General features: G+C 41.3%; 1 protein-coding gene across 1 annotated transcript in view; it reads left to right on the top strand.

Moving 5' to 3' along the window:
* pla2g4ab (phospholipase A2, group IVAb (cytosolic, calcium-dependent)) overlaps positions 1 to 12337 on the top strand; it is a 57067-nt gene extending 44730 nt beyond the window's left edge. The window contains exons 15-18 of the mRNA XM_029646758.2: positions 1656 to 1840; positions 2037 to 2226; positions 10939 to 11096; positions 11947 to 12337. Of these exons, the coding sequence (XP_029502618.1) occupies positions 1656 to 1840; positions 2037 to 2226; positions 10939 to 11096; positions 11947 to 12075 (662 nt within the window). The 3' untranslated portion in view covers positions 12076 to 12337. The remainder of the gene's footprint in view (positions 1 to 1655; positions 1841 to 2036; positions 2227 to 10938; positions 11097 to 11946) is intronic.
* Positions 12338 to 23312: the final 10975 nt, after the last annotated feature.

Below are 23312 nucleotides of genomic sequence, written 5' to 3'. Positions count from 1 at the left end.
AATCACATTGTAGGCTTTTTTATGAATTGGTCAAAAACAAAAGTTTATCTCAATACTTTGTTATATACCCTTTGTTGGCAATGACAGAGGTCAAACGTTTTCTGTAAGTCTTCACAATGTTTTCACACACTGTTGCTGGTATTTTGGCCCATTCCTCCATGCAGATCTCCTCTAGAGCAGTGATGTTTTGGGGCTGTTGCTGGGCAACACGGACTTTCAACTCCCTCCAAAGATTTTCTATGGGGTTGAGATCTGGAGACTGGCTAGGCCACTCCAGGACCTTGAAATGTTTCTTACGAAGCCACTCTTTCGTTGCCCGGGTGGTGTGTTTGGGATCATTGTCATGCTGAAAGACCAAGCCATGTTTCATCTTCAATGCCCTTGCTGATGGAAGGAGGTTTTCACTCAAAATCTCATGATACATGGCCCCATTCATTCTTTCCTTTACACGGATCAGTCGTCCTGGTCCCTTTGCAGAAAAACAGCCCCAAAGCATGATGTTTCCACCCCCATGCTTCACAGTAGGTATGGTGTTCTTTGGATGCAACTCAGCATTCTTTGTCCTCCAAACACGAGTTGAGTTTTTACCAAAAAGTTATATTTTGGTTTCATCTGACCATATGACATTCTCCCTATCTTCTTCTGGATCATCCAAATGCTCTCTAGAAAACTTCAGATGGGCCTCGACATGCACTGGCTTAAGCAGGGGGACACGTCTGGCACTGCAGGATTTGAGTCCCTGTTCTGTGGTTCTGGGATTTTTGCTCACCGTTCTTGTGATCATTTTGACCCCACGGGGTGAGATCTTGCGTGGAGATCGAGGGAGATTATCAGTCTTCCATTTCCTAATAATTGCTCCCACAGTTGATTTCTTCAATCCAAGCTGCTTACCTATTGCAGATTCAGTCTTCCCAGCCTGGTGCAGGTCTACAATTCTGTTTCTGGTGTCCTTTGACAGCTCTTTGGTCTTGGCCATAGTGGAGTTTGGAGTGTGACTGTTTGAGGTGCCATTAATACAGGTAACTAGTGGAGGACAGAGGAGCCTCTTAAAGAAGAAGTTACAGGTCTGTGAGAGCCAGAAATCTTGCTTGTTTGTAGGTGACCAAATACAAATTTTCCACCATAATTTGCAAATTAATTAATTAAAAATCATACAATGTGATTTTCTGGATATTTGTTTCTCATTTTGTCTGTCATAGTTGAAGTGTACCTATGATGAAAATTACAGGCCTCTCTCATCTTTTTAAGTGGGAGAACTTGCACAATTGGGGGCTGACTAAATACTTTTTTCCCCCACTGTACCTGTTTGACTGTTGTTAGAGTCTAAATAAAGCAGATTCTAGATCCAGTAGAACTTGGCAATAGAGCTCTTGTTGGAGCTGTGTACTATTCAATAGACTTACAGTGAAGTTATTGGAAGGTTATGGTGGTGATTTTATTTAAGTCTGAGTGCATAATAAAACTGCCTCAATTACAGTACAGTTACAGTATAATAGCGTTACTAAATGCCAGACTGTGTACAAATGGAAACCGCTATAGTATGACCATACACACACACACACACACACACATACCCATCCACACAAATTCCCTTACTCATTTCTACCTTAACACATTCTGTATTTATTCTGCATCGTATTCCATAACGTTCTCAGACCCCGATGAGTTTGCTGATATCTACGAGCCCTTGGACGTGAAGAGTAAGAAGATCCATATAGTAGACAGTGGTTTGACCTATAACCTCCCGTACCCCCTCATCCTGCGGCCGCAGCGTGGCGTCGACCTCATCATCTCCTTCGACTTCTCAGCTCGCCCCAGCGACTCCAGCCCGCCCTTCAAGGTCATTGTGATGACAAGCGCCACCTGCCAGTACTTCCTGGTTTTAAAATGTTTATGTGTTTATTTCATTTTATCATTGTCATTTTTTTGTGAGCAATTTCTGCGTGATTATTAATGTGTTAGGATAAAAGTTTTAATAATTGAACTATGCAATAGTAATCAAGAGGCTAGCTTTTTGACTTGTGTTTGGTATGTAGGAGCTTCTGCTGGCTGAGAAGTGGGCCCGGATGAACAAACTGCCGTTCCCTAAGATCGACCCTAAAGTGTTTGACCGCGAGGGCCTGAAAGAGTGCTACGTCTTCAAGCCAAAAAAGGGGGAACGGAACTGCCCCACTGTCATCCATTTTGTCCTGGTCAACATCAACTTCAGGACATTCAAAGCCCCTGGTAAGTACTGTATGTGTACTGTATACCTGAGGTAGGACCAAGTCACTATTACTCTAGTCCACAACTCTTGTGTATACCATATGCATGTCTGTATAGGTTGTGTATGTAAATATATTAGATTTACACTTATTTTGTTAGACCAGCCTCTCTGGTATTATTTATAATGTATTTATTGCTCTTCCAAATAATAATTTATAACAATAATAATTACCCTCCTTTTTCCTTGATCTCCTTCTTATTGTTATTATTACTATTATTATGATCATCATTATAATAATAAGTAATGTCATTATCATTAGTAGGGTTAGTGTAGCAGCCTTGTATAACCACCATTGAGCTGTAAGCCAAAGAGAGCATCCGATTTAGTCTTAAAAACGTAACTTAGTTAGGCCTATATTTCAATCATTATATAGGCTGCTGTATCAATCAATTAACATTTAACATTTAACATTTAAGTCATTTAGCAGACGCTCTTATCCAGAGCGACTTACAAATTGGTGCATTCACCTTATGACATCCAGTGGAACAGTAGTGCATCTAAATCTTTTAAGGGGGGTGAGAGGGATTACTTTATCCTATCCTAGGTATTCCTTAAAGAGGTGGGGTTTCAGGTGTCTCCGGAAGGAGACACACAGCATACGAGTTATTCATGACGTGAAATGCAATCAAGCATTTTAGTTTTAAAATAAAATAACAAATGCAACCATTTAATAATTAGCATAAACAATAAATAGGCCAAACTGTTCCATTTCGGGAAATTTCATTAACGTATTAATGCGGCTGTTTTTAGACTTTGATGTAATAGAGGCTTTACAAAAAAAGAAAAAGAAACGTTACAACATACTCTCTCTTACAATTTATTTGGTGTTGTTTACGTTGTTCCAAATGGTCAGAAAAATGGTTGTAATCTAACAACAGCTGTTTGGCACATAATATGTACGCAGTGCTAGCTCCTTACCTTATTTTTCTTGATCTCCAGTATTTTCCACAACTAGTCAAATTAATTCCACACATCTGACTTCCCCTTTACCTCCTGTGCAACCAGTAAACGTTCCCCTGTTTCAAGTTTATTTGTCACGTCGTGTGCATCCATTTTTATGTAATGTGTTACATTGTGAGTTGATTTTTTTATTGAACCTTTATTTAACTAGGCAAGTCAGTTAAGAACAAAATCTTATTTACAATGACGGCCTACACCGCCCAAACCCGGACGATGCTGGGCCAATTGTGTGTCGCCCTATGGGACTCCCAATCGCAGCCGGTTGTGATACAGCCTGCATTCAAACCAGGGTGTCTGTAGTGACATAGTGCCTTAGACCACTGCGCCACTCGGGAGCCCCCGAGTTTATAACCAGTTTATCAAGTTTATAACCAGTTTATTGATGTGATAATGATATGCTATATGTCAGGCCCTATTGGTCACGTGCATGTAAAGCATATATGTATCACATGAAGAGAGCAAGGGTTGAGGGAATAGAGAATGTTTTTCTTAACAAATGATGGATTTGGGTAACAGAACTTTTCAGTCAGAAATGGCTGTGAATATGTTGCAGCTTCAGCAACACGTACAGCGTGATAAACATGTTGATGTTCTGTGGTGGTCGCTGCAGCAGGGAGGAGAGTCTTTTTTAACACAGTGCAGCAAGTCTGAGCCAGGCCCAGCACAATCAAGTCAATTGCGGTCCTCTAGTCATTTGTGTGTCTTAATTATTTAATCAAACAGTGTGCTTAAAGCATCAGACAAGCTCAGTGCATATAGTTGATTTGATAAAAACACATAGGATGTGTCTATATATGGAAAAATGTAGTCGGAGACAGACCTAGCATACTGTACATTTTTAACAACTTTTATTTAATGTTCTGTTGCTGATGACTGGGGTGAATGCAGAAAAAGGACAAGACACCCTCTTTATGACTAGGCCTATCTGACTTATATTATTATATTATTATGATGTCATAATGCTTCTTGACAATGTCATAAAGTATATTTACTTAGTCCATTATGACAGGATGGTCATAATGCTTCATGACAGTGTCATGAAGTCTATTTTCTGCTAGATATTTAACATAATATGTTTAATACATTATGAAGAAAAAAATGACAATATACATAATTCATAACAACAACAACAAAGGACTTAAGAAACAAACTATCAAACAAAAATAAACTTCTTGGCAGGGAAAAAACACATTTGAATAAATGTGAGTTTTGACACTCATGTAGGTGTCCTAACAATCAATAACATAATATAATACAGTGCATTTGGAAAGTATTCAGACCCCTTGACCTTTTCAAAAAAAAAAAACATTACAGCCTTATTCTGAAATGGATTAAATAGTTTTTTTACTCATCAATCTACAAACAATACCCCATAATGACAGAGCAAAAACAGATTTTTAGAAATGTGTGCAAAGTGAAGAGGCGACTCCGGGATGCTGCCCTTCTAGGCAGAGTTGCAAAGAAAAAGCCATATCTCAGACTGGCCATTAAAAAGAAAAGATTAAGATGGACAAAATAACTCAGACACTGGACAGAGGAAGTCTGCGTAGAAGCCAGCATCCCGGAGTCGCCTCTTCACTGTTGACGTTGAGACTGGTGTTTTGCGGGTACTATTTAACTTCTTGCGTCGAGCCATCCCGGATCCGGTATCGTGACTACAGCCTCAAGCTCATTACCATAACGCAACGTTAACTATTCATGAAAATCGCAAATGAAATGAAATGAATCTATTTGCTCTCTTTTGTTAACAACACTGTCATCTCAGATTTTCAAAAATATGCTTTTCTACCATAGCAAACTAGCATTTAGCATTTAGCGTTAGCATTTAGCATTTAGCAGGCCACATTTTCACAAAAACCAGCAAAAACATTCAATAAATAATTTACCTTTGAAGAACTTCGGATGTTTTCAATGAGGAGACTCTCAGTTAGATAGCAAATGTTCAGTTTTTCCTGAAAGATTTTTTGTGCTGGAGAAATAGGTCCGTTTGGTGCATCACATTTGGCTACCAAAAAAAAATGAAAATTCAGTTATCCAAACGCCAAACTTTTTTCCAAATTAACTCCATAATATCGACTGAAACATGGTAAACGTTGTTTAGAATCAATTCTCAAGGTGTTTTTCACATATCTCTTCGATGATATATCGGTCCTGGAAGTCTCCTCTTTCCTCTCAATCACATGGAAGAATGGTTGCAGCTGGAGATTGCGCACCAATTTCGACGCAGGACACTGGGCGGACACCTGGTGAATGTAGTCTCTTATGGCCAATCTTCCAATGACATGCCTACAAATACGCCACAATGCTGCAGACATCTTGGATGAACGGCAGAGCGCATAAGCTCGTTCCCAGCATATTCACAGCCATATAAGGAGATGTTAGTAAACACAGCGTCAAAAATCCTGTTCATTTCCTGTTAGAAGTTGCATCTTGGTTTCGCCTGTATCATTAGTTCTGGGCCACTCACAGATAATATCTTTGCAGTTTTGGAGACGTCAGAGTTTTGTCTTTCCAAGGCTGTCAATTCCATGCATAGTCGAGCATCTTTTCGTGACAAAATATTGCGCTTAAAACGGGCACGTCTTTTTATCCAATAATGACATAGCGCACCCATAGATTGAAGAGGTTAATGAAGCTGCTAGTTGTGACTTGTGAGGCGCCTGTTTCTCAAACTAGACACTCTAATGTACTTGTCCTCTTGCTCAGTTGTGCACCGGGGCCTCCCACTCCTCTTTCTATTCTGGTTAAAGCCAGTTTCCTCTGTTCTGTGATGGGAGTAGTACACAGCGTTATACAATATCTTCAGTTTCTTGGCAATTTCTCACATGGAATAGCCTTGTAATCAAACCCACAAATGATGATGCTCCAGATACTCAACTAGTCTAAAGAAGGCCCGTTTTATTGCTTCTTTAATGAGCACAACAGTTTTCAGCTGTGCAAACATAATTGCAAAAGGGTTTTCTAATGATCAATTAACCTTTTAAAATGATAAACTTGGATTAGCTAACACAACGTGCTATTGGAACACAGGAGTGATGGTTGCTGATAATGGGCCTCTGTACGCCTATGTGGATATTCCATTCAAAATCATTTCCAGCGACAATAGTTATTTACAACATTAACAATGTCTACACTGTATTTCTGATCAATTTGATGTTATTTTAATGGACAAAAAAATGTGCTTTTCTTTCAAAAACAAGGACATTTCTAACTTTTAATCGGTAGTGTATTCCATACATAAGAGTACGCTCATAGGGAATATGCTCCTAAGGAAGTTGAAGGTTTATGCTAGAAAAGATGGTTGTGTGTGGGATTGGTATTTTACAAGATGCCTGGGGGGGTGAGTCATAAGGAGAAGATCTATGACCAGGTGCTATGTTGGGAATCTCTTGCTATGCTGGGAGCCAAGTGTGTGTAAACAGGGTATACATCATTTGCCATAGGAAGACACACAGACACAGGCCAGGCCTCTCTCCTCTGCTCACACACTGAATTATAGTGTTTTAGGGCCTCACGAATGAGGAACACACACATGTACACATCCACTGCTGTATTTGTGTTGTGTAGGAGAGAGAGTAGGTCACATCACTGGTCTGGTATTCCCCTGTAGAGTCGGTGACAAGTGTGCCATCATTTAGTGATCATTCATTCATGGAATTAGGAAATACATGAGAAGACATGTTTTAACAACCCAACCCAACCTTGTAAGGCAGACGGAAATAGTTGCCGTACCTGCAGGCAACAGATTACGTAGTGTGTGGCCGTTTTGTCTAGTCCACGTCCTCAGTTAGAGCCCTGCATGGGCATGAATTTTAAGCCCTACCCATGCCCGATTGCTTCTGGCAAATTTAAAGGCCCGACCCTGCCCGAAACCCAAAATCAGAAATAACTCCCTCTGTTAATAAATCCATCAGCTGCTCCTCTCTGTGTCTGTCACTCGCTCCCTGCACGCTGCTCATGGTGGCTCTGGGTCTGTGAGTATCCAAAGCAACGGCTCTGTCACTCGCTCCCTGCACGCTGCTCATGGTGGCTCTGGGTCTGTGAGTATCCAAAGCAACGGCTCTGTCACTCGCTCCCTGCACGCTGCTCATGGTGGCTCTGGGTCTGTGAGTATCCAAAGCAACGGCTCTGTCACTCGCTCCCTGCACGCTGCTCATGGTGGCTCTGGGTCTGTGAGTATCCAAAGCAACGGCTCTGTCACTCGCTCCCTGCACGCTGCTCATGGTGGCTCTGGGTCTGTGAGTATCCAAAGCAACGGCTCTGTCACTCGCTCCCTGCACGCTGCTCATGGTGGCTCTGGGTCTGTGAGTATCGAAAGCAAAGGCTCTGACACTCGCTCCCTGCACGCTGCTCATGGTGGCTCTGGGTCTGTGAGTATCCAAAGCAACGGCTCTGTCACTCGCTCCCTGCACGCTGCTCATGGTGGCTCTGGGTCTGTGAGTATCCAAAGCAAAGGCTCTGTCACTCGCTCCCTGCACGCTGCTCATGGTGGCTCTGGGTCTGTGAGTATCCAAAGCAACGGCTCCACTTGGGCTGCTCTGCTCAATGATGAGACATGAGAAAGCAGTTAGTGGTTAGCTACTTTTTACCACTAAACTCTGACAGAACTCGAGGAACATTATTATTTTCTGTGAAATATATCTGAGATTGAAGCACTTCTGACACCATGTTATGATCTTTGATCTAAGTCAGATATGGCTCTATTGCGCAGCAGAGCACAAGCAAATGGCTCAGCTTAAAAATGTTAGTGATCGATTTAGGGATACTCAAGCCTTGCCCGTACCCTAGTTATTGATGGAAAAACAGGCCATACCCGGCCCTGATGTATAATGTCGGGGCCCGTCGGACCCGGGTCGGGTATCAAAGCTCTACCGTCAGTCAAACTGCTCAGTGCTCAACATAGAGCTGGGCGACAAAAACCCATATCTTTTTAAATTGCCTGAATTTATGTTATAACGATAAGTAGAACGATTCATTTATAACATTAATGTGCACCACAGTTTTGTTTATTTTTATAACATTTAAAGTACTATGTACTATGGTTGTAAAGTGCTATGGTTATAGCCATCAATTGTCCAATTAATAATCACCCGTATTAGCAAACTTATTTAATTTCAAACTTCACATTTCTCATGTACAGGCTACTTATCACAATGAACAAATCAGCAAACTGCCTGCGATAAGTGATTGGTATGGTCGGTGTCGATCATTTGCAGTTTATCGTTCCAGCTCTAACTCAACAGTGAAACCGAAGCTAACCTCAAGGGTTAAGTTAAGGCATTCATTCCGAGTTGTTAGAAGGAAAGAGTCAACCATTTTGTATCTTATATTGTTTTTTGTGCATCTCTTAGGAATGTTATATTGATTCCCGGAGTCATATTTTCATGTGTATCTGAGCTATTTCCGTTCAAGCAGGCAGAAATAGATACATGATGCAAACCTCTCCATACTAGCTGTATTTCTGCCTGCTTGAATTGATAGAACATGTCTCAAAAACTATATAACATTAAAACAAAGTGAATGATTCCTTTAAGGTTTGGATTAGGGTTAAAAAAAGATTATTATTATATTTTTTTTTTAACTAACAAGTGCCCAGCACTGGGATTGAACCCATGACATTCAGAGCCATAACTCACGGTTTAAGATATACTGTTATATAAGATGTTAACAGGCACTCGTATTGCCCCGAGTGGAGGAGAAATTGCCATGTAAATAAAATGACTAGCCATCGTTTGTTAAAACGGGTTGACAGCTCACCATCACCCTGGAGCTTGGGCTGAAACATCCATAGTTCTGAATGACTCATATGATATAGGCTAGTATTAGCTATCACTGTCACACAAGGAAAGAATGGTATATGACCAATTATTAGTTAGTCATAGTCACTATCACCCCGAAGGACATATAGTGCCTTCAGAAAGTATTCACACCTCTTGGCTTTTTCAACAAAAGAAAAAGTGTTACAAGGTGGGATTCAAATGGATTTAATAGAAAAAGTGTTACAAGGTGGGATTCAAATGGATTTAATAGAAAAAGTGTTACAAGGTGGGATTCAAATGGATTTAATAGAAAAAGTGTTACAAGGTGGGATTCAAATGGATTTAATAGAAAAAGTGTTACAAGGTGGGATTCAAATGGATTTAATAGAAAAAGTGTTACAAGGTGAGATTCAAATGGATTTAATAGAAAAAGTGTTACAAGGTGGGATTCAAATGGATTTAATAGGTTGTTGTTTTGTCAACGATCTACACTAAATACTCTGTAATATCAAAACGGAAGAAACATTCTAACACTTGTCAAATAATATATAAAAAATAAAACACTACTATATCTTGATTACATAAGTATTTAACCTCTTGAGTCAATACATGACAGTGTCACCTTTGACAGTGATTCTGGGGAAGTCTCTAAAAGCTTTGTACACCTCGATTATACAATATTTGCACATTATTCTTTTAAATTTAAATTCTCCAAGCTCTGTCAAGTTGGTTGTTGATTGTGCTAGACAGCAAGTCTTGCCATAGATTTTCGAGATGATTTAAGTCAAAACTGGAACTAAGCCACTCAGGAACATTCAATGTCGTCTTGGTAAGCAACTCCAGTGTTTTAGGTTATTGTCGTGCTGAAAGGTGAATTCGTCCCCCAGTGTCTGTTGGAAAGTACACAGAACCAGGTTTTCCTCAATTATTTTTCCAGTGCTTAGCTCTATTCTGTTTCTTTTTATCCTAAAAAACGTAAGTCTTTGCCGATGACCCATAACATTATGCAGCCACCACCATGCTTGAAAATGCTTGAAAATATGAAGAGTAGTACTCAGTGATGTGTTGTGTTAGATTTGCCCCAAACTTAACGATTTGTATTCAAGACATGAAGTTAATTTATTTTCCACATTTTTTGTTGTTTTACTTTAGTGCCTTATTGCAATCGGGATGCATGTTTTGGAATATTTTTATTCTGTACATGCTTTCTTCATTTCACTCTGTCATTTAAGTTATTATTGGAGAGTAACTACAATGTTGTTGATCCATCCTCAGTTCTCTCTTATCACAGCCATTAAACTCTATAACTGTTTTAAAGTCACCATTGGTCTCATGGTGAAATCCTGAGTGGTTTCCTTCCCCCCCGGCTACTGAGTTAGGAAGGACTCCTGTATCTTTGTAGTGACTGGCTGTATTGATACACCATCCAAAGTGTAATGAATAACTTCACTAGGCTCAGAGGGATTTTGAAAGTCTCCTTTTGTTTACCCATCTACCAATACGTGCCCTTCTTTGTGAGGCCTTGGAAAAACCATCCTGGTCTTTGTGGTTGAACATGTGTTTGAAATTCACTGCTCGACTGAGGGACCTTACAGATCATTTTATGTGTGGAGTACAAAGATGAGGTAGTCATAAAAAAATAATGTTAAAAACACTTATCTGTGAGTCCATGACTTTTTAAGCACATTTTTACTCCTTAACTTATTTAGGTTTGCCATAACAAAGGGGTTGAATACTTATTGACTCAAGACATTTCAGCTTTACATTTTTTATTAATTTGTAAAAATGCCTAATTCCACTTTGACATTATTGGGTGTTATGTGGAGGACAGTGACACAACATCTCAATTTAATCCATTTTAAATGCAGGCTGTAACACAATAAAATGTGGAAAAGGTCAAGGGGTGTTGATACTTTCTGAAGTACATATCATCCTGTTGCTGTGTGTTTGAAGGAGTTCCTCGGGAGACGGAAAAGGAGAAGGAGATGGCTGACTTTGACATCTTCGACGACCCTGAGAGTCCGTACTCCACGTTTAACTTCCAGTACTCCAACCAGGCCTTCACACAGCTCCACGACCTCATGGAGTTCAACACGCTCAACAACATCGAGGTACTTTCAACCTTCAACTGCATCACCACTGGCTACTGTACATCCATTTCTAAATGTGTTAGAAGGTCGGACAGTCTTTGGAAGAGTTAGATCGATTAGGAGCTCTAAAAAGGGGTATGTCGATATGCAATGCTCAAACATCAAGGTCAATTTGAATGCTGGAGCCATACTAGTTTTCTCTGGGGTTGGTGTGTTTTACAACATCAAGGTCAATTTGAATGCTGGAGCCATACTAGTTTTCTCTGGGGTTGGTGTGTTTTACAACATCAAGGTCAATTTGAATGCTGGAGCCATACTAGTTTTCTCTGTGGTTGGTGTGTTTTACAACATCAAGGTCAATTTGACATTCAGTTGTTCTGGCTCTTATGCACTGTCTAAAAAAAGATCCCACCAATCAAAAGGTCAGTTCAGTCGGTCAGAACTAATATGCCAATGACTAAAGGGGTTTCTCGATATGACAGAAGTACTGTATGTAGGTAGATACTGATTCCTGCTCCTGATTCCTGCTCAAACCACCCTCAACAAAGAGGTCAGTTCGGTTAGCCAGAACTAATGTATGTAAAACAACATTCCAACAACGTAAATGTCAGTTCAGCCAGGCAGATGTAATGTATGTAAAACATTCCAGCAACATCAATGTTTGCTCAATTATCTGTCAGTAACTAGGGGTCCCCCGGGCATGGAACTTCCAACATCTGTGTAGGCCTATGCTGATTGATATGTATCTAACCTCTAACCACATTTCAATGAATTATGATTTCTTGTTAACGGTCAATTGACTAACCACTTGTGTAGGTTAATACAGTGTTTTATCCATTTCACCTCCTCCATCCACCTCTCTCTTGACCAGGTGATAAAAGAGGCCATTAAGGAGAGCATCGTGTACAGGAAGGAGAATCCATCCCGCTGCTCCGTGTCCCTCTCACTCAACGAGATCCAGAACAAAATGTTCCTGAAGCGGGAGAAACCCCGGAAGTGAGAGCCGGAATGCCGGGAAGAGCAAGGTCAAGCTATCAGACGAAACTGGCATTGGAGAGTGGAGATTTTCCTATATTTTTACATTTTTCATTAGGGAAACTTTGTTGGTTTGTTTTGTCCATCTAATGTGAATGAAGAGGGTTTGGTGTAAACCATGGAAACCTGTGGTAGATATCACTGAACAACATGACAAAGACTTGTTATGGACCCTAAAGTTGAGTGATATAAAGTCTGAAGAGATGTTAAAATAGCAGTAAACTAAACTCAAGGCTCCTTAATTGACTTTCCATTTTTATAAGTGCTACTCATGTATGTATTATGTGTTTTTAATGTAGCGGGGTTTTCCTACAGTATAGTTGTAAACAGTTGTTACTGATCTAAACAAGTGATCTCACAGGAAACCATGGAAACCATAGAAGAAGAGGCGTCCTTAAACCATCAGGTTGTGTTCGATGCCAACTACTAAAACACCGTCAAGTGCAACCGTCTGGATTCCTCAAACATCTCAATTATGTTTATTCAACGCAGGGAGTGGCTCCAACAACAAACAACACTCAACACCATAGAAACGGCCTTTCTGTCTGCCTCCTTTATAGTCCCCTCTCACGTTAGTGTGTTTATTTTCCTGACTGTGTTATTTCAGGCTTCCCCTTACATACTCGGACCAAGTTTTTTGTTTGGGGCAGAGTAGTTTCCTCCCACTGTGACCCCTCCTCACCCCCACCATCTTCCCATACTCTACCCCGCAGATATGGTCTGGTGTGTCTGTGCTGAGGTGGGGTGAGAGGGGTGGGGTGTAACCCTGGAGAGGGTGTGGTGTGATGGCTTCACGGCTCTTGTCGGCACACAATGGAATTTCAAACACTACACCTACACCTGCAGCAGAGTCTGAAGAGAATTATCTGACATACTACACCTACACTTGCAGGGGTCAAAGGGTATCCAGTGTGCTGTGGAATTTTACACAGAACAGAAAACCCTGTCTGCTGACCATGGTCTGCCTGAGCTCACATTTCAGCCTACTTTTTAAAACAATGTTATGTAAAACAGCTGATTTTCTTCAGTTATTTCTAGCTTGTTGCTTTGTGTGTTTTTACTGTGTATTTTCTTTTGTGCAAATTAATATTTCTGCATTCTTTGACGCTTTAACCTTATTGTTTATTACTTTTAGGTCACAGGAGGTTGGTGGCACCTTAATTGGGGAGGACAGGCTCGTGATAATGGCTGGAGTGGAACGGTATCAAATACATCAAACACATGGTTTCCATTGTTTCCATGTGTTTGATGCCATTCCATTTGCTCGGTTCTATCCATTATTAAGAGCCGTCCTCCCCTCAGCAGCCACCACTGCTTTAGGTCTCCCAGAGATTGTCATATTGTTGTTGGCTATTTTCAGACTGAATTGCATTTCATACTGAACTTTGTGCAACGTCGCACAAACAATGACAGTCATACCGCTTGATCTTTTCAGGACACCTGTGTGGTACCTTTTTATTCAATGGATGTTATTCTCTTAGGTAGAAGGAGTACATGGAGAGTAGGACATATGTCTCTTTTTCATGTAAAGCTGTCTTGGACTACAGTAAATAGTCTTATTTTTTATTTTATTTTTTTGTGCAATTTTTACAATTATGGGAAATAAAGTGTTAAAAGGATTTCAAACTGAGAGGACCCAAGTAGTGTAGTCATACACTTCTGCTTTTCTTACCTTGTCCTTTTTATTATATTAACCAATAACATACACCATGTTTATGTACAACATACATGTCATTGAATAAAAGTCCAAGTTGTCTTCTTTCTCAGTAATCCAACACCCACTATACGTGTTATTGTGGCTTGGAAAGGGGAACAACTTCAGGTTGTAGAAGTACTTGCCAACACTATTCATCTCATGCAACGTTACCACTATAGAAATGGCAATTTGATGCTTGAATTCAAGACCATGTAGACCCCGGAAATCAGAGGTTTAACACACACTGTAACTTTCACTGGACTGGAAAACATATTTTAGCCTTATGAAAGGAAATGCCTTGGCCAGGCCTAGATGACCTAGATCTGGCTGTGATCTTTTTCATAGGTCTGCTACTATGAGAAACCCCATCACAACAAGGACAATGTGGCCACAGTGAAATAATCCACCTGAAACCTTCATAACATGAAGCCCAGGCAGTTTCTTAGCAGAATCTTCCTCCAGCTACAGAACATAACCATAGCCACCCACAGGCTGGTTAGAGACCTGTTGAAGCACATTGCACAGTAAATCATTACATTTTCCAATTAAATCATCATGCAAAAGTAATATTCCCATCATGTGAGAGTACTAATTATGTGCTTAGGATAGTTTGCTGCGGTGCGCGTCTGAGGGTGCCTCCTCTCTGGCATGAAAACCATTCGCCTAACGCCCTCTGGATCGACTTTAACGTGCTTCGTTTACTGTAGTCTAGCTGCTCAGCACAGCCATGCCTGGCAGACACACAGACAGACATTCAGAAACCTTCAAGGCCTTTGAAGGCTACACTCAAAAGCCTTGTTGCCCTAGAGTGCTGTCTGCCTGTCTTTCTTAATGTATGTGAGGTGAGAATGATTTCCATGTTGGCGTGTTATTATGTTATTCTCACACACCACACGTAAGGGTCATGTATGTGCCTGCATGTTTTCTTCTTGATGTGCTGAGTCACTCTCACCGCACACAGACAGACAGGCTGTGGTGCACCACAGTAACCAAGACGGGGCTGCTCTGGAGGAACGCACGCAACCAGACACACACGGGCCTCTACCATCATACAGTGTGCTGTGTATCAACTATAGAACAAATATCATTATGGAGAACAATTTACTATAACCTATGTTAGATTTACTATGAAATAAATATACACTATAACCTATGTTAGATTTACTATGAAATAAATATACACTATAACCTATGTTAGATTTACTATGAAATAAATATACACTATAACCTATGCACACTTGCTGGCATCAAATGGTGTGGTACATATCAGGTAAATCAGACTGTGTGTGGATACATAACAGGAACATCAGACTGTGTGGTGCATATCAGGTCAATCAGACTGTGTGGTGCATATCAGGTCAATCAGACTGTTTGGTACATATCAGGTAAATCAGACTGCGTGTGGTACATATCAGGTAAATCAGACTGTGTGTGGATACATAACAGGTAAATCAGACTATGTGTGGTACATGTCAGACCAGTCAGATTATGTGGTACATAACAGGTCAGCCAGACTATGTAGTACATAACAGGTGAATCAGAATGTGTGGTACATATCAGGTCAATCAGACTGTATGTGGTACATATCATGTCAGTCAGACGGTATGGTACACATCAGGTCAATCAGACTGTGTGTGGTACATATCAGGTAAATCAGACTGTGTGGTACACATCAGGTCAATCAGACTGTGTGTGGTACATATCAGGTCAGTCAGACTGTGTGGTACATGGCAGATCATTCAGACTGTGTGTGGTACATGTCATATCATTCAGAATGTGTGGTACATAACTGGTCAATCCGGGCGTATGTGGTACATAACATGCCAGTCGGAATGTGTGGTACATGTCAGGCCAGTCAGACTGTGTGGTACATAACAGGTCAGTCAGACTGTGCGGTACATAACAGGCCAGTCAGACTGTGTGGTACATAACAGGTCAGTCAGACTGTGTGGTACATACCAGGTCAGTCAGACTGTGCGGTACATAACAGGTCAGTCAGACTGTGTGGTACATAACAGGTCAGTCAGACTGTGTGGTACATACCAGGTCAGTCAGGTCCGTCCTGTCTCTTTATTATACTCACACTTTCTCCTACACCACACAGTACTATTCTAGTCCAGTTTGTCAGATTCCATTTTCTTCCACCACACACTCCCAACACACACACACACACACACACAGGACAGTCACACACACACACACCCAACATAGTCACACACACACAACACAGTCACACCCAACACAGTCACACACACACACACAACACAGTCACACACACACCCAACAGAGTCACACACACACCCACACACACACCCAACACAGTCACATGCACCCAACACAGTCACATACACACACCCAACACAGTCAGACACACACACCCAACACAGTGAGTAATCCTTTTTTCACACAGCTGACACAGACCAGGACTTGGCGGCCCATCAGATACAGTGGTGAGGTCCATCATGTCTGACCCAGTGGTGAGGTCCATCATGTCTGACCCAGTGGTGAGGTCCATCATGTCTGACCCAGTGGTGAGGTCCATCATGTCTGACCCAGTGGTGAAGTCCATCATGTCTGACCCAGTGGTGAGGTCCATCATGTCTGACCCAGTGGTGAGGTCCATCATGTCTGACCCAGTGGGAAATAATGTTTGTGTTATCTTTTCTCTTCAACAAGAGATAAAAGGCCAACAGTCTAGACACGGCCTATTAGAAATGTTACTCTTAATTCCCACTAATATTAGGGTGTGTCCATTCTAGATGAGTGCCACACCAAGGGGTGTAGTATTTTGATATCCAGGCTCTACTAGTAAGTGAAGTTTATTATGAGTCAGGAATCTTTTTCATGTGCAATTTTTGGGAATATGTGCCCTTTGTTCTTTTAACAAAGACCATCTGTGGGGTTCATGATGACAAAGATTTAAAAAATCAGCTGGAAATGGGAAACTTTGTCTCTATTTCCTGCAAAACAAAAAATAGCACTTTCATCATCTGACGCTGTCCTGACATCATGGAGTGTATGATGCACAGAGTTGCTCTGTTATCCTATATGGGGGACCACCATAGTCGACTTGCAGGCAGTTACCACCCCGTGACCAGCAAAGCATGTTCGGTAAAGTAAATACTTCCGCCATAGCCTTTTACGAGTAGTGAGTGTGGTGAGTCACACAGCAAACAGCTGTACTATGTCATCTGTTTAGATCCTCAGCTTCCTGAAGTAAACCATGCTCTCTATCAATGGAGGAAGTACATGTATCTTGTATTCAACTCTAATCCATTAAAGTGAACATATGATAGCAGTTCATTTGATCTAAAAGAAAACACTACAGTGGTTTAGAAATACATGGTCTCATTACCAAACATATGTTTCAGTAGATGCACTGCACATACATTCATTTTTTTATTTTACCAGGCAGGTCAATCAATGATTATTTACAATGAAAGCCTATTCAGGGGGAAAAATAACGCTAAAGACATACTGTAGTAAAAGTAAATATACCTTCATAGAAAATGACTTGTGAAAGTTGACCAGTAAAATATAATTTGAGCAAAAGGGTAAAATTATTTGGTTTTAAATATACTTAAGAATCACAGGTAAATGTAATTGCTAAAATGTACTTAAGTATCAAAAGTAAAAGTATTAATAACTTCAAATTCCTTATATTATGCAAACCAGACAGCACAATTTTCTTGTTTCTATTTTACGGATAGCCAGCAGTACACTATAACACTCTGACGTTAATTTACAAACAGTATCAGGGAAAATGTATGGAGTAAAAAGTACATCATTTTCTTTAGGAATGTAGTGAAGTAAAAGTTGTCAAAAATGTAAAAAATAAATTAAAGTACAGATACCCCAAAAAACTACTTAATTAGTACTTTAAAGTATTTTTACTTAAGTACTTTACACACTGGGTCTGTTTAACTCGTATAAACCTTTGCTATACTGCTTTCAATACTACCTAACTAATCTATTCCTATGCTCTGGTGCCACCTGCTGAGTTAAATAGGCAGGTAGATAAACATAGAGTTAGAGAGAGAGAGGTAGAGAGAGAGAGAGATCATGAGCATTTTTCAGCATGTTCTTAAAAAATATATAGATTTAGAGTTAGATAAAGGTGGATTTTTTTGTTCAGGGACATATACAGAATGCTACCCTCTACAACATAACCTTCACTCCAAATCAAATCTCAAAACCTACAACCTGATTTTGGATGGAATTACGGAATCACCTGGAAGGCTTGCAACTACCAAAGATTATTATTATTATTCCAAAACTATACAGCAAATTCTCTGAAAAACACAAACCTGAAAACAACTGAGTGAGTCATGTTTAGTCTGAAGCTATATTTTATTTCCAAAAGCCAAGAAGAAAAATATATTACGTTACTTTTAAGGCCTGAATGCCAACTAAGTTAAGGCTGCCAAGCTTGATACAACTTCAATTAGCACTGACGTGTCAAGTGAGTGGTGTCAAAGCCTTTTAGCCCAACAATAGCAGGAGAGTCACACAGTCTACTCCAACCAGAAGGAGAGGCCTTAAAAGCTGCCTCCCGTTGTAATTAAAATACAGTACCCTGTGTATGTAAAGAATGATAAGACACGAAAAGATCACAAAATGAAGCTCCTTATGAAAAACCAAGAGACACTTTTTGCTAACTATTATAAAAATGGGAACATCAGCAACCTCATCTTCCACACAGACCATCCCCTGGCATGGAGCTATATTAACCAGACCATCCCCTGGCACAGGCTATATTAGCACAGACCCCTCTGTTGAGAGGGGGTTACCGAGGGGTGGAAACTCAGGATACTAGACAACGAGGAATCTGAGTCAGCTAATATAAAACTATATAAGTCTGGAACAGTATTGGTACAGGGCAACCCAAAGACTTTCAGCTGGACTTTCACTTAATCAAAGAATTAGCTCTGCAGGAGAAGCTCTTGATTGAAAAATCTTCTTCTACTTTTGTCACGACCGTTGTATGAATAATTAGACCAAGGCGCAGCGTGAAACACGTAGCACACATAGGCACTCATACGAAACAATATCCCACATCGCAGGTGGGAAACACGTAGCACACATAGGCACTCATACGAAACAATATCCCACATCGCAGGTGGGAAACACTAAGTATGATCCCCAATTAGAGGTAACGATCATCAGCTGTCAGTCTATTCTTGTTCTGAGAAATGAAGGCTATTCCATGCAAGAAATTGCCAAGAAACTGAAGATCTCGTGTACTACTCCCTTCACAGAACAGCGCAAACTAGCTCTAACCAGAATAGAAGGAGGAATGAGAGGCCCCTACAGAATATCCATTGGCAAGGTTTTGAGTGATGAAATAAATATACATATATTCTATATAAAAATGTTTTGAGTGTCAAAGACTCCAGTGGTCATACATAGAGAATGGGATGGTGCAATATTGAATGAGTCATATTTTGATAAGGTGCATGCATGGGGATGTCCACGTCACCCAGAGATATGTCCATGCTGTGGAGATACACCCATCGGACTGAAACTTCACTGCTGTAGACTTAATACAGCTAGTGCTATCTAGACTTAATAGAGACTTTTTGAAAACCTGCAGGATATCTCTTCACGGTATCCCTGACTTCAGTTTTCTTTAATACTGTGTTATGCTTATTCGGGTAGCGCTCCTCACAGGCCGTTTGGTGTACATATTTATTTTAGTGAGATGATACTGTCAAAACTCTGAAAGGTATTATTGTATGTCAGAATTGCGACACAAGATTTGTTCAAGCCGAAAATGTTAGTCCATAATCCTAACATGGTCTTTGTATGTTCACAGATGTCATTTCACATTAACGTTCATGCTTCACTTTGGGCTTTTCTTATGATTCTAACAATTCACCTATGGATTTTCTAACAAAACATACGTTCAACCTTTTGGCAGGTATCTGGCTCCATACCATGGCAGCAACACTAGCTGGATCCAATCAAAGATTATGAATAAGCTGACAAGATACATGTCTCTCCGTGAATCACTGTCCACAAAGCGGCATGGCGGCCTGTCTAGCTCCTGCCTATCCTTTCTTTGGTTTGGTGGATATATAATATTGGATGACGGTTGTTGACGTTAACCGCCTGTATCCAATGGAGAGAGATGCTATGCTACTAGCCTCATGTCGTGAATCAAATCAAATTTTATTTGACACACACATATCAAATCAAAATCAAAATCAAATTTTATTTGTCACATACACATGGTTAGCAGATGTTAATGCGAGTGTAGCGAAATGCTTGTGCTTCTAGTTCCGACAATGCAGTAATAACCAACAAGTAAGCTAACTAACAATTCCAAAACTACTGTCTTATACACAGTGTAAGGGGATAAAGAATATGTACATAAAGATATATGAATGAGTGATGGTACAGAGCAGCATAGGCAAGATACAGTAGATGGTATCGAGTACAGTATATACATATGAGATGAGTATGTAAACAAAGTGGCATAGTTAAAGTGGCTAGTGATACATGTATTACATAAGGATGCAATCGATGATATAGAGTACAGTATATACGTATGCATATGAGATGAATAATGTAGGGTATGTAACATTATATTAGGTAGCATTGTTTAAAGTGGCTAGTGATATATTTTACATCAATTCCCATCAATTCCCATATTTAGCAGATGTTATTGCAGGTGTTTTCCCAGCTCCAACAGCGCAGTAGTATCTAACAATTCACAACAATACACACAAATCTAAAAGTAAAATAATGGAATTGAGAAATATATAAATATTAGGACGAGCAATGTTGGAGTGGCATAGACTAAAATACAGTAGAACAGAATACAGTATATACATATGAGAGGAGTAAAGCAGTATGTAAACATTATTAAAGTGACTAGTGTTCCATTATCAAAGTTGCCAGTGATTCCATACCAGCCGGCTACCAGCGTAACCGGCTGGTAGCCGGTTAGTGATGGCTGTTTAACACTCTGATGGCTGTTTAACTCTCGGATCAAATCAAATCAAATTTATTTATATGGCCCTTCGTACATCAGCTGATATCTCAAAGTGCTGTACAGAAACCCAGCCTAAAACCCCAAACAGCAAGCAATGCAGGTGTAAAAGCACGGTGGCTAGGAAAAACTCCCTAGAAAGGCCAAAACCTAGGAAGAAACCTAGAGAGGAACCAGGCTATGTGGGGTGGCCAGTCCTCTTCTGGCTGTGCCGGGTGGAGATTATAACAGAACATGGCCAAGATGTTCAAATGTTCATAAATGACCAGCATGGTCGAATAATAATAAGGCAGTACAGTTGAAACTGGAGCAGCAGCACAGTCAGGTGGACTGGGGTCAGCAAGGAGTCATCATGTCAGGTAGTCCTGGGGCATGGTCCTAGGGCTCAGGTCCTCCGAGAGAGAGAAAGAAAGAGAGAATTAGAGAGAGCATATGTGGGGTGGCCAGTCCTCTTCTGGCTGTGCCGGGTGGAGATTATAACAGAACATGGCCAAGATGTTCAAATGTTCATAAATGACCAGCATGGTCGAATAATAGTAAGGCAGAACAGTTGAAACTGGAGCAGCAGCATGGCCAGGTGGACTGGGGACAGCAAGGAGTCATCATGTCAGGTAGTCCTGGGACATGGTCCTAGGGCTCAGGTCAGTTGAAACTGGAGCAGCAGCATGGCCAGGTGGACTGGTAGACTGGGGACAGCAAGGAGTCATCATGTCAGGTAGTCCTGGGGCATGGTCCTAGGGATCAGGTCCTCCGAGAGAGAGAAAGAAAGAGAGAAGGAGAGAATTAGAGAACGCACACTTAGATTCACACAGGACACCGAATAGGACAGAAGAAGTACTCCAGATATAACAAACTGACCCTAGCCCCCCGACACATAAACTACTGCAGCATAAATACTGGAGGCTGAGACAGGAGGGGTCAGGAGACACTGTGGCCCCATCCGAGGACACCCCGGACAGGGCCAAACAGGAAGGATATAATGGCTGTTGGCTGTTTAACACTCTGATGGCTGTTTAACACTCTGATGGCTGTTTAACACTCTGAAGCTGCTTTTCAGTCTCTCGGTCCCAGCTTTGATACACCTGTACTGACCTCGCCTTCTGGATGGTAGTGGGGTGAATAGGCAGTTAGCTCGGGTTGTTGTGCCACCAGAGATTCTGGGTTCGAGCCCAGGCTCTGTCACAGCCGGCCATGCCTGGGAGGTCCATGGGGCGACACACAACTGGCCCAGAGTCATCCGGGTAAGGGGGGGTTTGGCCAGCAGAGATATCCTTGTCTCATCGCGCACTAGCGACTCCTGTGGTGGGCCGGGCGCAGTGCACGCTGACCAGGTTGCCAGGTGTACGGTGTTTCCTCCGACACATTGGTGCGGCTGGCTTCCAGGTTGGATGTGCGTTGTGTCAAGAAGCAGTGCGGCTAGGTTGGGTTGTGTTTCGGAGGACGCATGGCTCTCAACCTTCGCCTCTCCCAAGTCCGTACGGGAGTTGCAGCGATGAGACAAGACTATAACTACTACCATGGATACCATGAAAATTGGGGAGAGAAAAGGGGGTAGCCTCTTGAGGTTGAAGAGTCGCTGTTGCACCGTCTTCACCACACTGTCTGTGTGGGTGGACCATTTCAGATTGTCAGCGATGTCTATGCCAAGGTACTTGAAGTTTTCCACCTTCTCCACTGCGGTCCCGTCGATGTGGATAGAGGCGTGCTCCCTCAGGAGATGTTTCCTGAAGTCCACGATCAGCTCCTTCATTTTGTTGATGTTTAGGGAGAGGATATTTTCCTGGCGCCACTCTGCCAGGGCCCTCACCTCCTCCCTGTAGGCTGTGTCGTCATTGTTGGTCAGCTCAAGCCATCTCTGGTGAACATACTCCCAGATTAGCTGCAGGGAACTAAAATGGAGACCATAAAAACACAGACACTAGTAGGACAAAATGTCTTACTATTAGTTATATATGAATTGTTAACCATTAATATCAAATAAATCAGGTAAATATGTTATTTTTCTCTCACAGACTATAACCAAAGAGAATTCTCTTGGGAGGTAATATGGTCCGTATTTGATTGTGAGGTATTCTAGGTCGGATGAGCAAAATGACTTCCTGTACGTTATCACAATCACACCATGAGTAGTTAATCATGAGTAGTTAATCATGAAACATACACCATGCCTTTCTTCTTCCCAGAGAGTTCTTTATTCCTATCTCCGCGATGTGCTGAGAACCCAGCTGGCTGTGTGGACGGGGACAGTATATCCGGAGAGAGCCATGATTCCGTGAAGCAGAGTATGCTACAGTCCCTGATGTCTCTCTGGAAGGAGATCCTCTCCCTGAGTTCGTCTACTTTATTGTCCAGAGATATACTCAGAAGCGGTGGATGGAGCGTCGGACTAGAAGTCCACTCCGAATACCTCTTCTCCGCCGGTGGTAGAGAGCTGCCATGTCTGTCGGCGCCATCCTGTGTATGCATAGCCATCTCGAGACAACTCCGATATAAAGTATTTTTCTCAAAGTTG

The sequence above is a fragment of the Oncorhynchus nerka genome, linkage group LG24, assembly GCF_034236695.1.
Source record: "Oncorhynchus nerka isolate Pitt River linkage group LG24, Oner_Uvic_2.0, whole genome shotgun sequence".
NCBI lineage: Eukaryota > Metazoa > Chordata > Actinopteri > Salmoniformes > Salmonidae > Oncorhynchus > Oncorhynchus nerka.
Note: the sequence above shows the minus strand (reverse complement) of the source record. Positions and strands in the feature narration are given on the sequence as shown.